Below are 16,876 nucleotides of genomic sequence, written 5' to 3' on the forward strand. Positions count from 1 at the left end.
AGCGACACTAATAACTGAAGAGTAATGAGGCAATAGATATGAAGAGATTGTCAGTTTATGATGGTTTTCATACTCCTTTATCCAATTCATAGAGTATATAGTATGGAATCAAAAATGGTAAAATAACTAAAAACATATCCACATATTTGCTGTCGGAATGATTCTCACGTGGTTATAAAAACACTTCGAATGTGTTCAACTAAGTTACACATTTACGAAATAAAGTTTTTAAAAGTGCAATTTTGGAATTATTATTCAAATTTCCTGTAAGAAAAAAGTAAAAAGGAATATTCTCAGTGCAGTTGAACTTCATTAGAATAATCGCAAAGGCGTATCTCAGCTTGAAGTCACTGATGAAATGAACGCAAGTCGGAATTTCGCCATCACAAGCGTTTTCGTATTTAAATGAACTCGGGACGTATCTCACATAATAATAAGTTATATATTATGTACGTTTAATACATTTTCACATAACTGCGGTGAAGTATGTGCAATAATAAATTACTCATACTGAGGGAACGTAGTAACTAACTAATAAGTATTTTAATTTTATATGTATTCTGTCGAAATTACAATAATATATCATGATAAGATATACTTGTTACTACACATTCAGTCAGTGATTCCAAGTTGTCCATTACGTGAATGTGGAACGAGCCTTTTAGGTAGGCCGTGTCTCAAGAATGAAGAAAGAGACCTGATCTCATAAGAGGTTCAAATTCAAAAGACGACTCGGGAGGTCTAGACTCTAGATTACAGTTGTTGGGGAGTGGAATCACAATCTAAAAGTGCTTGTCCACTTGGGTTCTAGTGCCAAGGATAATAATTAATAGAAACCGAAATTAATAATGTTCAAAAAACTATTTTTGTGGAATTTAATTATTATACTTAAGAATTAAGAATACAAGCATATTTCGTTCTGTAAGATATCCGTGGTTATAGATTTTTTTAAATGCAAGTACTTAGATCAGAGGATTGGAGCGGAGCTCGGAGCAGGAGCACGAAGCAGTGGAGTAATGGGGTTTTACCGCACCAAAAATTTGTAGTGCTCTAGTGTCCGATTGTTTTTTTTTTTATTATTGAATTTTCGTCCTGAAATCCAATGAAAATATTATATTTGACACTTTGCAACACTTTAATTATTTGAAATACGGCAACACTGCCGAATGATAAATAGTCTCACATTTTTTGACATTTTGTTTAATATAATTTAATAATGAAAAGGACGAATAATAAACCTTATTTTAAAACTTCTTATGTATAACTTTTTAACCGGAGCGGAGCAGACCCTGGAGCGGAGCTGGAGCAAGTATTAGGTCCCGTACCGGAGCAACTCAAAAAAGGGTCTGCTCGAACTCTCTGCTTAGTACATTAATATTTTAGGAGAAAAACATACAAGACGGACGCCTTGAGTGAGTATGTAAACACAAAATATTCCTGCGTGTATATATATGTTAGAGAATTAGCCAAAAACCACCAAGGATACAGTCTCCAGATATGTTATAAATAGTATTAAACTCTAAAATAGTTAGCGACAAACATACTAAGTACGTTTTGTTTATTAAATCAAAGTATCTACTAATAATAAATAGTTACAAAAGTTTTCGTCCAATTTAAAGTGATCTTACGTTTATTTGTTCATGGGGGACAAAACTTTAGGAGCTTTCCGTAAGCTCGATACAAGCGAGTCGTAAGTCCCCAAATCAAAGGCAAACAATTTACAATATTTCGGGGACAAGAACAAACGGTCACGCATCTAATCTCTCATCTCTATTTAAAGATCATTAGATTAAGCCATTCAGAATTGCTTGAACAAGACAAAGGTTCAGACCCGTTTGTGAACTCGCCATTGTTTTGTCTGTCGGAATTAATCTATTGTGTTCGGCGTTGAGGGGTTCAACAAAAAAGAAAGACAACCTTGTCAGACGGAATTTGTTAATAAATGAAAATTTTATCAAAATTGGAATCGTAATTTAGGCATTTAAATAACAAAATAGAAAGGTAACTGAAAGAAATATAATACCTACATGGAACTTTTTTTCTTATTTACTAAGCATGCATGTGTATAATATCATAAACAACCCTTGATAGCTGCCGATAGTAGTTTTGTATATAAAATAGACGCGCAGGTATTATTTAGGAAATACTTCTTTGTTTACTTAATACTTATAATTAAAATGCTCTAACATCCATTTATGTATTCATCCAACCATCGAATTCAAGTTTAATAACTTTATAGAATTGATTAATTGAGTGACTTTAAAATTACATTAAAACGTTTTTAACCCTTGTTTATTAGAGGTATCATGGATTACGTCTATATGAAAAAGGTTTTATTTAATGTTTCGACACATGACTATTAGTCCGGCAACTTCATCTTGGCTACGTGGCAAATCTGTGAACTACGTACAGCTAATCGAACTTCCGGTTTCAAATTAGGAACGCCCCCAAATTTTTCATTACATTTTTGACACTTCGTATTGGACGCATCTATCAATTTACGTAATTTGAAGCTTTTTATATTCAAAAGATGTCTAAAACAATACGAAATGATGTTCGAATTATTATCAGTAAACTTTTGATTTATTGCGAAGAAGAAACAGAGTCGTATTTAAAAGGCGAGCATATACAATACTTTCAACAAGCCCATTTGACGGGTTTCTGTCATGTCAGGTATGTCAAAATTCAGTGTTGTAATACTAGAAATATTTCCCCAAATACTGGAAATTATGTTTGTATATTATAAAGTTATGTGTATCGTAATCTATTTTATTAATATTTTAGACGTATAATAATTAAGTATAAATGATCATTAGTTAGATAATGAATTGTCCTATTTTTTCCTAATTATTTTTCTAATTTTTAAACCGATAAGTAGGTACATATTGTTTTAAAATTTATGTAAGGTGGATATAATTTAATTTATAGAAAATTATTTTCACAGTATGTGTTTCTACAACAATTTTACTAAAAATACGATATAAAGACATCATTTGTAAATTATAAAACATGTGATTGGGTCATCAATATAATATTGAATATGTTATATCTTTCTACTTCTAGTTTTTTAGTCATAATTTGTGTTCTAGTTATTTAATTAATAAATACCTGCAGCAATATTATCAGTTAATGTGGGTTCAATGATACATTTCCTTCCAAATTCAATAATTACGCTGTATTAATTAACCTAATATAATAGTAATAATTAAGAGGTGAAATTATTTGAAAAAAAAATTCTATTGATATTTATTGAACAATAATTAGACTTATAAATTAATGTACTTATAAACTTACTGAGAATAGAATTGATATAAACTTAAAACCTAATTTCGCGGGATATGTTTTCTCAAAAAATGACAACACTGTGAAATATTCTATACGCGATAAGAGCGACTTCCTGTTGTTGCCTAAATAATGTTGTCGTACAGTAGTTTAAAAATTGCTTTGTTGTTTACGTGATCTCAAAGGTGTGACAGAAAGAAAGCATGTTTATAAATTCGTAAGTCGTGAATTAGCAGCACACGTCTACATCTACTAATATATACATACAACACAAATATGGCACGTGAATTTAATCCGGTAAATATCTAACATTATAATCAAGAGATCTGTATTTAGATGTCGTTTTTTATTAATAATTAATGACAAACAGTAATATTAATTGGAAACGCTTGCTATAAACGTGTTGTCTAGCTGATGGCAACATGTTAAGTAAACTTCGGTTCGGGGAGAGAGAGACACGAAAATTCTGCTTGCTTTTGTTTCGTGGCAAACACCAATTAGCAGAAACAAGAGAATGTTATTATTATTAAATCAGAGGAGCAACGATGCGAAAAGCTCCGAAGCCCTGGCCATTTTGTTTGGGGGGGGAAAACGATTCGTGTGTTTGCTTTACATTTTAGATGAGGTATTTTGATAGTGTCACCGGCAGAAATTAAAAAAATATTATCATCGAAAAATTAATTGCAACCATAACGGACACTCATACATAACAAAAACAATTTTTAAAATGTAATTTTGAGTTGTCTTTGCATTTCTTTTGCATACAGAGTTTGTACCTACCTACGTACATGTATTTTAATAGATGATGTCCGATTTTAATAAGATCATATGGGGTGGAAGTTTGTATTAACAGATTTTGTTTTTACGAGAAATGGATGTCAGCCACTTGCTCAAGCTATTAGGTCCATAGTCTGACTCATACACAGATTGAAAAACAATATTTGTACTTGCTAGACCCAGGATTCGAAACTGGGACCCACGACGTTATAGGCCAGCGCTTAAGCCGCGCGGCCATCCTGGGTGCATGTAGATAGGTGTTTTATGTAATGTTTTTTTATGTGACTTTTTTTGATAGGTTATAGGACAGCCCGTAAGTCAGTCGTACCTACACGATTTTTATGCACGTGCGTAAGTCATGACTAAGAAGCTACGTTTCCATTCAGTCAATGTCATTCGTGAACGCACTGTATATTAAACAAATCAGAGCGTCTTTGTGAACGTTTTCCAGGAGAAATATTCATTTCGTGACTCGAATGACTTAATCAATCAAAACTAGACATGAAATGTAATAATTGACTCGAAGACTTTCGCTCACATTTAAGTGACTCATTTCCCATGACTAATGTATAGTGAAGTGTGATCGATTATTTGTTTGTATTATGAGGTGTGATTAATGTTGAGGTTTTTTTTATTTATTAGGATTCACCATTCTGCTTCTATACTCTGGCATTATTATTTTACGTGTTTGACAGATGCCGGCTACATGCTAAAGCTTTACCGCGAGCTGGAAACCGGATTGTATAGGGAAGCCTGTGTCTATGGACGGGAAAACTGTAGCTCGCGCAAACCTATAGCCGGCGCTTAACATGAAGATGTGTTATCATTTCTCAGATATTAATTTTTCGAATAAAATCTCATTGTCGTAGCCTTATGAGAATACCATGAGTTTGAACTTAAGCAATAATGTCAAATGTTAAGGAATGAAATAGATAACACAATAATATATATTGAAAACAAGCTGTTTAATCACTATTAATTGTAGACATCATATCATAAATAAAGCATAATAATATGTATAAGTGCAAAATAGATTATCTATATGTTGAGTGGACTAGTAGTTAGTCATTCATTCAAATGATCGTATACATATATGAAATCAATTGATACATTATTACTATTCCAAAATAAAATATTGATATTCGTTTATGTGTATTAACTAATACACTAGTTGTTAGCGCCAATTACCGTGGCGTAAATTCCATCCCAAATTTCCACCCTACCTACTGCACTCATTGTTGTAATCCAGGCACTTTAATCAATTAGCGATTGACTGTTCAACCATGTTTGCAAAATGGTAGTTACCCATGGAAGAATCAATACTTGCACTAGTTTGATCACCATAGAGTCAAAGAACCAATAATTAAAAAATAATTATAAACTCATTACCCACATATCCGCCATACGGACAGTGTAACTGTAAGAGTGATAGTACCAGTTGTGTGAGTGCGAGAACACGAAACCAGCTCAAGCGTTCCAGCCATCTCAACATTAAAAGCTAATGCCTGGACTGAATCTCTGTGTAACCCGCCTTTCCCCAGAATCCAAATCCCCCTTTCCTACACTCTATTAAAAATCAACACCACTAGTATGTGAGTGTGTGGCGATGTGACAACTGTTATGAACTCATTTTTTTTTTAAAGTTATATATACGGTACTTGTAACTCTTTAATTCCGAGTTCGTTAATTAATACATACATACATAATTTTTGGTACGATCAGCTTATAAATACGAATGAAGGGAAACGTACCTACCGAATAATCAATTAAACCACTAACAATCCTCAATCAATAATTTGTTTTAAAATGTTGAATTGTAAAATTTAACCAATGCCACCTAACGATGATTGACAGAAGAAATATTGCTTTATAAATTTTGATATTGATATTAAATTGCGAGAGGCCAGAAACAGGTACACTTTCGAAGGCTTACGTTTCTAGAGTTACGCGTGTTCGCGCAACATGAATATTTTATGAGTGTCTACGGAGAAATTTGATTAAGATGAAAATAATGATATTAAATTTGCAATTCAAAACCTTATATAAAATACTGATTAAGCTTCGAATTTTTTCTACGCCACTGGATAAATTTCCATGACAAAATATTCCCGATATTGAATTTCAATTTTGAGCAAGAAAATTAATATGGGTATAGAATTTATTCATCGTGTTTACGAGGTCAAAATAACAACCAAAGGCGTTTTATTTTTATTTACCATCGCCATAAGCCTGAATCAATGCACAGCTGGGTTAAGGCCTCTCCAAGCTTATGTGCTCTCTCGATCATGTACGTTGAGTTGTCACGATATATTGCAGAACTTAATTAGGACTACTTTTTGGACGTTCTCTATCTACCGTTGGATGAGAATAAACTAGTGACTAGTGAAACTGTACAGTGACAATCGTCTTTATAATTTGAAACAGGGTGAAACGGTGGGCTATTTGGCTGTCACCGATGAAACTATGGATCACTGATTCAATCGCGCTGCTGACATATATGTTGTTTTTTTTCAATGTCTGTTTGACCCAGTGCAATGGTAGAATAGATTGAGTAAATTGCTGATAATCGTTCCTCGTAAATAGTACAATTATTTCTACTGTGCGGAGACCCATATGCTCCGCGTAAGACGAATATGGTAAGGATTGTATTTTTTTTTAATAATATCACAAATTTGATCTATATAATATGTCGATCGCTCCAGATTGTTAGTCGTGACGTCTTCACACTAGTTAATAAAAGTAAAAAGCTAGCGTTTTAGAAAAGCAACATTGTTTTAATCTTAGTTAGGAAAATACACAATACATAACATATCAGTTTAATTAGTAATATTACTTAGGAACCCACTTAACCTGATTACTGCCAGAGCCGAGTTAACTTGTCAAAGCATATATGTCGCGTCAGGCCATGCAGGAGTTAACTCGCTCGTTCTTGTAAACGTCATAACTTCTGAATAAACAACTGTTTGTGTATGTGTAACCAGACCTGCTAAGGATTATAGAGCCAAAAAATACCACAATGAATAATTAATCAAGAAAATATCTTTTTTATAACTTTATGTTTAAAATTATGCATCGATTCATGTTTTTTTTTTGTTAATTAAAAACGTGAACAATTATCAAAGTAATCAAATTTCTTCGTCGGTATGACAATATTGAAAAAATATATACAAGCACAATTTTATTATTCTTCAAACATCGTTGATTTTTCAATACCCTCGTAATAAACTTGATCATAAAATAAACAATAGACCAAAAATTTGGAGAGCAACTCAATTTCTTTCCACCGGCTTGAATACCTGAAGAAATTATTATTAAACAGCCAGTGAAATTATTGAAAAACTTTTCCATAAAATACAATATAATAAAGGTTTTGATGTACAAATAATAATATACGTATAATGAAAACGGAGCATCAATAATGCTTTGGAGTACAATCAAATAAACGATTAAAAGCCGAAGTCACTTTGGCTCAAGTCGAATGGAAACGAAGGGAGGAATTTACCTAAACAATTTCCCGAAAGGAAAGTTTTCAGTTTGTTAGGGGATTATTTTAATTTCCACTTAGATGGTTTCGGTACTTAATTCTCATATAAATTCCGGTTTTAGCTGAAATTGCGATATAGGTAGGTATATAATAATATTTGTAAATGTATTTTATATACGGAAAAGCATTCATCAGCATATTATTTGCCTCCTGAGAATATACTAGTAGTGTTTTTTTTAGAAATATCTTTATAATAAGTTATTTATTTTATATAATAATTTCATAATTATTTGAGGTAGCAAAGTGTTGTATGCTCGTTGTGATTGTTTACTTCATTATCAATTACTATGTGAAAAGCCCACACAAGGACGTACGAAAAAATACCTAAATTCTGGTGTATTATTAGGAACTTTATGATGGCATTTACGATTTAACTGAAATGATAACAGAAAAGATTGCTTAAAGTTCCTCTATTCATCATTCAAGTGATCAGAGTATCTTCTAAATCCTTCCAATGATTTGGCAAACACGGCGCCCTTATTTATTTTTAAGAAACTTCCACAATATATAATATCCACGTTTAATTTAATTATCAACTGTTTTTTCAATTCGTATTGCGAATGACAGTAACGCCATTTCATTTGTTTTTCTGACCCGTCTTTAACATTAAAGTAATGTTTTTTTAAAATTGGAACACGTGCACACAATATTTCCGGCGTCAATGTCTCTTCGCAAGATATTTAGGACGATCTCAATTAAGAATATTGCCTGTATGCAGTGACATTATTAATGGACGATGCACTCAATACAGTAGCTAGCAAGCAAATTCGCGCATTCGCATGTATATGTAGACGTCACGCAATTTCATTATGCGATATCACGCATCGGGAATTTATAGCAATATGACCTTTATTGTAATGGCGTTAGAGCAGTGTTTCTAATGTCAATGTTCATTTGAGCGAACCCGTTCGAACCGAACCATTCGGCAGACCCAACAAAAAGCATCAGGAATTTATAGCAATATCACCTTTATTGTAATGGTGTTAGAACAGATTATGCCATTCGGCAGACCCGACAATAAAGTGAGTGTCATTTTCTTTTCCAGATGATTCGTCCATATTAATGTCATTGCCTGTATGTTATTCACTATAGGGGTGGAAAAGTTATCAGAGATTTAAATCCAAACATTATGGGTTTTGTAAATGATCGCTATTCGATGTCAGATTGGACAGTGGCGGAAGAAAAAAAGGAGAGAGGGCACGTTTAATGAAAATCCCATATGTTTCGTTTTTAGATTGTGAATCGATGAAAAAACAAAAATGCCATATTTTATATTGACGGAAAAGACGTTTTCAATTGGACACTTTTATTTTATTTTACAGACGTCTTTTAATTCTTCTAACGATATAAATACTTAAAATATATCTAACTCATCGAATATTCTATACAGTCATTTAGGTTTGAGTAAAAAGTCAATTTGTAAAAGTAAAGTACTCACGGTTCGATCGCTTTGTTCCAGTTGATGATGTAGCCGCTGAGAACGAAGCTCTCGATGTGCACAACGTGCACGTTGCCACGTTCCGTACCAACGTGCAGCCACTTGGACTGCAGCGGCAGGTGCAGGCAGGTTATTCTGGAAGAAAATGAAAAACAATGATAGTAAAAAGTGGCAATTTAAAAGCATTTGTTAATTTTATCTATAAAGGTGAACCGTAGATAGATGGTAAAATTTCCGCTAAAGAAGTCGTAAAAAAAGTCTCCATGTTTATGATTTGCAAAATGAATTAGCAATTTTAATCACGAGAACCTACGTCAATGTACCTATGTACGTGTCGTGCGATTCAGAATGGGTATAACGAATTGCCGAAAACCTGTGTTTTTGCTAAGGCCACAGAATTCCCTACACACGTGTCATCGTTTATCAAAGTCTAGGAAATTTGTCGGTTGGCAGTATGTCACTGTCGAACACTGCACAATAGGTACAGAATATTGAGATCTACAAGTACAAGAGAAGTATATAGTACCTACTTTTTATACGACATAAAAATATTACATTTAAACATGATTTGACATTATTGAAGTATAATACCAGTAGTTATTTTACCACCAATAATCCATGAAGTGTAATGGATCTATCAGCAACCCGATTCGACTATAACGTTGATGTACATACTTTATACAAAAAAGTTTCAGTGGTTTACTAGCAAAGCGAACCAGGTTAATGGTTTACAAAGTACAACGTAACCATCCGGACTAACTAATATATAATGGAGTTAAGCATATAAAATGGCTGCAGGAACGTAGTTGTCGCGTCTAGTTTCTCACCACTCATCTAGCCGACTGATTTAAATCTAATATTTACCGCCAGATGACTCATTAGGTTATCTTATTATTCATTTTGTGCCATATCTGTTATCAGAAGTCGGCGATGAAATTGATCATTTTTTCTCCTGTTTTATGTCTGCTACTACTCTAAATAAGGATGGAGTGCTGAGCTCAAACTAGTATCTGATATTATTGAGCCAATGCGTTATTTTTCTATCAGGGCCTTGCTTACTGGAGATCTTTCTTTTAATGATAAGAAGCAGATGTTGAAATCTTCTGAGATGCCGAATGAAATATGACAAGTGTCTCCTTTTTATTTCTATGATTATTGGTATTTTTAATAACGTTGTCTTTCCAGCTGATACACTGATGAGCCGGACATCCACATTTCGAAAACTTTAAGTCTTCTGAGTGTTGTTTCTGAGTTAACACGTCTAAATTATATACTATAATAGGACTCAGTAGCGAAGGGTGGAGGTAGGCTGTTTAGATCCACCATAAATAGTGCGCACTAAACTTTGTCAATCATACGTGTTTGTTTTCATTGAAATAAAATATATTATAATTACAAATGCTGTTTTTTAGTTTTTATAATTCAATTAAACCCTACGAAACCAAGCCAAAATAGATAATAGTAAAAAAATACTCGTCTATCTATAATGTAATACCTAAAATATGCAATTAAATCATACATAACTTTGGATATTTCATAGATAGAATAATATTTTTTATCTATTATAGTTTGGTAGGCAGGGCTTAATGAATTTTAAAAAATAGCCAACAATATGTGTATTAATATGTATTCTTAGTCCAACGAAAACAAATAAGTATGAATGAAAAAGTGTGCACATTTTTTTTGGATCGCCCAAAATATACCAAAACTATTTTGGTTTGGTTTAGGCTGGGTTTAATGGATTTTTAAAAACTAACCATCACCATCGCAAAATTGTAGTCTTAGTTCAATAAAAACAAATACGTATGATTAAGAAAGTTTAATATGCACTATTTATGTCAGATCTTAACAGCCTACCTTCACCCTTCGCCAAGGACTAAATCTAACTACAAGTAATAAGAGATTTTAATATATATATATATCGTTATATGGTGTTGACGACCTATCTGGTCGAATATAAGGATGTAAGTCTAAAGTCTATGTTATAAACCAAAATAAATGTATATAACCACAAAACCATACAAGACAAAATAAATGGTTCTCCAAACGTGGAATACTATTATATATTATTATGTAGATATGAGGGAATTGAGAATACGTATCTAAATGTAGTGATTCCGGTCGAATGTACGCTGCGATATAACGTAACGTTATTCCAAACAATATCACGACGTTTGGTATGGGAAATTTTACGGCACAATCGTTTCAGATTGCGTTCGGCTGTTTCCTTGACGGCGCGGACGATCCGTGGGCGATGAATTTTCGGACGTTTCAAAAAATACGACGCAAAGCGAAACATCGTTCGTATATACTATAAAAAAGAGCGCATATATAAAATAACTAAATAGTTTATTGCCCTGGCTTTCAAACTTTTCGTTACGCGCCTTTAACATAATTTTTTTTTTTTGTAAGACGTCTTAAAATGTATGTAGGTATCTTTGGCCACGGTTGGTGCGATTCAAAATTATAAAAATATCAGGGGAACAAAAATAATATTATAAGTATCGCGAAAGTACATTATTTTAAACGTACACATCTACCAAATAAAATAGCGCGCAAAAAGTGTGTATATATATGCTATTTTTTAATTTACATTTAATCATTTTATGTATGGTCACAATAATTCTGTCCTACCAAGTAAAAAATACAGTGTATATTTAGTTAGAGATTATGTCAAAATAATCAAATAATTTTACATAATATAAAAGAAAAGGTAGTTTAAAACTTGGGATCTCATTTCAGTAAAACCAAAAACACTGTCTTTTTCGATATAAATAAAAATGATTTCAAGTGAAACATAATTTTATTTCTTGGAAAAACTGATGCATTTTAAAATTAAATATATAATACGCAAATAAAACGATGAATTATTTGAAAATCTGTTATGTGAAATGAAAATTTAATAAATTACATTTTAATGATTTTTTTTTTAATTGTAAGTTTAAAGTTGATTTAAAAGACACTAAGTATTCTTTTTAATGCTTTTAAATATGTATTGACTAATTGAAAGTCTTTAAAATACAAATTATATTATTAAATTGGATTCTTCGTAGTGTCGCTACATAGTCATAGTAGGAGAATCCACCTTTAAATGGAGACGAAATATGTGAAATTTTAAATTAAAAGGTTACGGAAGCTATTGATTAAATTAACTGTAAGTCGTTTCGCATTAAAAAATCAATTGTAGCAAATATCACACTCGCATCTACTATTTATTTGGAAATACCGAACTAAGAGATGAAACGCTTTTATTTAAAAGAACAAAGTATGTTTTTTTTTTATTCAACGAACCAATATGTAAATTAACAATCATTTAAAACCATAAAAGTTAGTAATTAAAGTAAAGAGTTGCCAACAAGTTATACTTATTTTGGGGCGAGAGTGAAATTATTGAGAGCTGCGCGCGCACACCGTTACGACAGTATGAAAATAGCTGCGAATCAGTCAGCTGTATACAAACGCAAGTTTGATAGTAGAATTGTTCCGTTGCCTAGGCGATGAATTTATTATTATCGGCCATTTGCACACATTGGCCACAAACGCTTAAACGTCAGAGTGACAGTTGTTACTTTAAAAATAAAAACAACGAGAAATAACAAGATAATTAAGATCTAGTCGAAGAATCTAGGTTATCACAAGTTTTGTTTTTGTTTTATTACGCCAAAGAAGTATAAGTACCAACGCGCGTACATAAGTACAAGCACCGATTTTTTTATATCTATCAATTTAAATATATTATTAATATTGTTCTCCAAAAGCTGTAAATGTAATAAAAACAAGTTCGTATAAATAAATATTATATTATACTCCAAGCTCCTTGAATATAATTTATATTCTAATTTGAATCGCAAAAAAATTCAGTAAACAAAAAAATACATTATTATTCTTTTTTTGAATTTTAATGAATGATTAAATTACGAAAAGTGTTTTAAATGCGGCATTAAACTGTTCAAATTTACTGTTTAGCTACAAACAAAACCTTATTAGCTTACAAGTTTATTAGTGTAGTAAAATAATTTGATACGAAGCCGTAAAGATTCTCCGATATCGAATTATCCAAAGGCCTAATAAAATGGCGGGAAATTTACACAGATCCGTCACGTATTTCCCACAGCGAAACACCACTTTATCGAGTTTCGGCTGTTTCTTTTGTAGACAGTATCGCCACCTTGCGGCAGGAATACGAAACACCGAAATGTATCTGTGGATTTTTTTATTCTATTTATTTGAAGTTGTATCAGTTACTGTGCAGGGCATTATAAAAATATCTACACTAGAGCGGTGTGTCGTGATGAATGATATATTATTTCGTTCACTGTAAACTAATATATCTGTGCAAAGAATCGATTGATGTATGAAAAAACAAAGTATTTTTGTAAATATTTTGAGTTGTTTTCTAATATCAGTGGCGAAGAGTGCCTGCTGACTGGAAGTAAACGATGTGTAACTAGTATATCAAACATGTGAAGCTTCAAGTAGGCAGTGATCTACCAGACATACCCACTGCCATTCTTGAACTCAAAGAAACGTATTATATTTGGTTAAGGACACTTGTCACAAATTAAACAACTTCTCTTTTACTATCACAAAGAAATTCTCAATTTCGCAGTCGTCGTGAAAATAGTGTTCTGTTCACTCATTTTGTTTAGCGTGAAAAGAGCCTACTGCGTGACGGTAAAATAATCTAAGCATCAATTTTTAATGCGGAGGTGAAATGTTTATCTTTCCTTCACTCTTGTGGCAAGCCGTGAGCAATGCAATACGAATTGAGTGATAGCACGACTTCCTTAAAGTTAATACGAAAAAATCCACGTGAGTTGGTTAAGGAAATAAAAATATGAATAATTAATACATCCCATTAAAAATTTAATATTTTATTACAACTGAATGTCATCGCTTTCCGTTTCTATGACTCAATTTTTATGAGCCTAAGAAAATCATAAGTATATTATATTAATCATAAGTATATTATATTAATCAATATGGTGATTACGTGGAAGAGAAGAGCTCCATTATGATGGTTTTTAATCAAATTTATTGGAAAATAATATTTACGTTGACAGATGTTTCTAATTAAAACCCGACCCTATTTTTTCTTCCTTATAAAAATGCAGGTACTTAGTATATTTTTGGACATAAGGTTTGGTTTTTATGTAATAGTGATTCCCAATTCATAGAATTCGTTGAAAAGTACTACCTGTCATGCAGTATGGCGCGTATAATTATAAAGTAATTATAAAATTATAATATGTGTAAATATGCGACTGTGTTTTTATCCGAAATAGTTATGCCATTGAGTTTTTTTAAAAATATATTTTTAAGTCGGTCTATTCAACTTAAAAATATCTAAATGGTGGACATAGTGCATTGTACTTCTGATATGACAAAATGCTTTTCCATTTTCACAAATCAAATAAAATACCAAATTTAAAAACATATTGTACATGAAAGATATATATAGTAAGATATAAGTATTTCGAGGACTGTATTATTTATATTTCTGTAAGTAAATATAATATTATTTTAGTCCAGCGTCATAGCTTTTGATAGAAAATAACAATTTTGGTCACCATCTTGGTATTTCATGAGCTTACAATTGCAAATGTTAAGTTTGACATTAAATCAGTAATCGGTACCATAAAATATGTGCCTGTTCTAAATACATATAAATCAAAACAGCGTATCCGAAAATTTGTATGTAAACAGTTCACCGCAGGACACTTATTCGTGCGCCGCAGTACGTGAAACATGAGTTCGTGTAACATTTAATCAAATGACGAGTTCTTCGTTGAACATTTCACCGTGGAGTATATTTGTACGTATGCTACAACATGTGGCGAATTTTATGAGATGTCTTTACTAGGTTAGGTTAGGTTAGGGTTAATCTAAATGGAACAGTACTATTTGCAAACTATCGCCGCATTTTGTAAGATACGTACAAATGTATTCCACGGCGAAATATTCAACGAAGAACTCATCATTTGATAAAATATTATACGAACTCATGTTTCACGGACTGCGGCGCACGAATAGGTGTACCACGATGAACTGCATGTAACCTCAAAACACACGGTAATTATAATATAAACTAATAAAAAAATCTCCGACATTTTGGAATTTAGGCGCTCTTGTGAAAGTTTTTTGAAGCGGTTCAATATCTTAAAAAAATCAATTTTTCGAGTAATACCGTCAGACTATTTGTGAATTTATAATTGTGTAATATTTAATATAAAAAAGTAATCCAATTATTGTTAAAATTTAATGTTGGCAGCCTGAAGAATGTTTTAATACACTTAACTTGTAATGCATTTAAATAAGTACTACGGATTTACCCAAAGAAAATAAATTGCAATTCTATAGATAGAGAAATGCTAGCACATAATCTATCATTGGCATGATATCTGGCAGGCAGAATCAACGAGCGGGCCACGTACCCAACTTGTAACTAATTTATCACCCCGTTGGCGTCCCCTGGGCTATGCAGATGCTGCAGACAAACCGACGAACGCCGAATACGTAGCAGTGAAAAACGTAGGTTGATTTATTTCCAATAAGGATTGTTAGGAGAAAATGAAAAACAAAGGAACGCTATATTAAAAAAATGCGCACAGATAACAATACGCCGTTGAACTGTTAAAACCTTCAATGTCACAGAATTGAAATTTTACAAGAGAGACATAAACTTGCTTAATAAGCATTCAAATTTTAGTAGATTTTAGAGTCTATGAATATTTTGATTTATATAAAAAAAATAACATATTGTAGTGGAGAGGGGGATCGTTATTATTGAATTTCTGTAATAAATAGTTCCGATGTAATGACTACGTACATTGGTGGGGAGGTATTACAGTATTATTAAAATTAGATACCTACGCTACATCAAATATAGTAAATTTAATATAATTAATAAAATATAAATATTTTGGATATTATCAATCATATTTTTTTGGTGGTAGACAGCTATGGCATACAGCAGTGGCTAGGGGTGGAGGTAGCTGTCCAAATAATGCGATGAAACAAATAAGTATGACTGAAAAATTTTGCACTATTTATTTCGGAACACCCATGTTATAACTAAACTATTATGAATTGATTTAGGCAGGGTTTAATTAAATTTAAAAATTAATCATCACCAAATACAATAAAACAAATACGTTTGACTGACAAAGTTAAGTGTGCACCATTTATGTTGGATCTTAACAGTCTACCTCCACACTTCGCCACTGGCATAGAGATATTCGTTATGATTAAAAATACAAGAACATTTTTTATACAATGAATTGATATTATTTAGAATATTTAGATGAACAATCACAAAACATCCCTTATAACAATATGCAGTATTCAATATTATATAATGGGTACACTGGACGGTCGCGTTACAAATACCCGTGTTCGTGAGCTGACACGCCAGTCCTTGGCGACGGATATGATTACGTAGAGTCTCTTCATGTTTATAGGACGTCATGTACTCCGGATACCACCTGAAAGATTCATATCTGCGTGACACAACCGCACGGATTCCATTACCTAGGCAAAACCTGCCACCATATGCTTGTCTATGCTCCGATACAGGAGTGTGATAAGATGAAGTACATCATACGTATAGTAAGACGAAACATGCCGCTATCTTATTTATGAGTCAAATTTTAGAGTTTTATTTTGAATGGCTACAATTTCATTACAAAACTTTGGAATATAAAAAAAGTTTGTAATATGAATACATCTAGCTAGGTATATGCGAAATTTATCGGTATGTACCAGTGGCGCGCGGTCCATAGATGCTGTAGATACGGAGCACCCCCAGAAATAATCGATACATCACACATGTTATA

General features: G+C 32.3%; 1 protein-coding gene across 2 annotated transcripts in view; it reads right to left on the reverse strand.

Moving 5' to 3' along the window:
• Tomosyn (syntaxin-binding protein tomosyn) overlaps positions 1–16,876 on the reverse strand; it is a 735,273-nt gene that overhangs the window by 189,773 nt on the left and 528,624 nt on the right. For both annotated transcript variants that reach the window (XM_085942075.1, XM_085942074.1), the window contains exon 4: positions 9,042–9,176. In XM_085942075.1, the coding sequence (XP_085798201.1) occupies positions 9,042–9,176 (135 nt within the window). The remainder of the gene's footprint in view (positions 1–9,041; positions 9,177–16,876) is intronic.

Source organism: Rhyacophila brunnea, unplaced genomic scaffold (assembly GCF_057557595.1).
Source record: "Rhyacophila brunnea isolate RB1 unplaced genomic scaffold, BYU_Rbru_1.0 scaffold_14, whole genome shotgun sequence".
NCBI classification, from domain to species: Eukaryota; Metazoa; Arthropoda; class Insecta; order Trichoptera; family Rhyacophilidae; genus Rhyacophila; species Rhyacophila brunnea.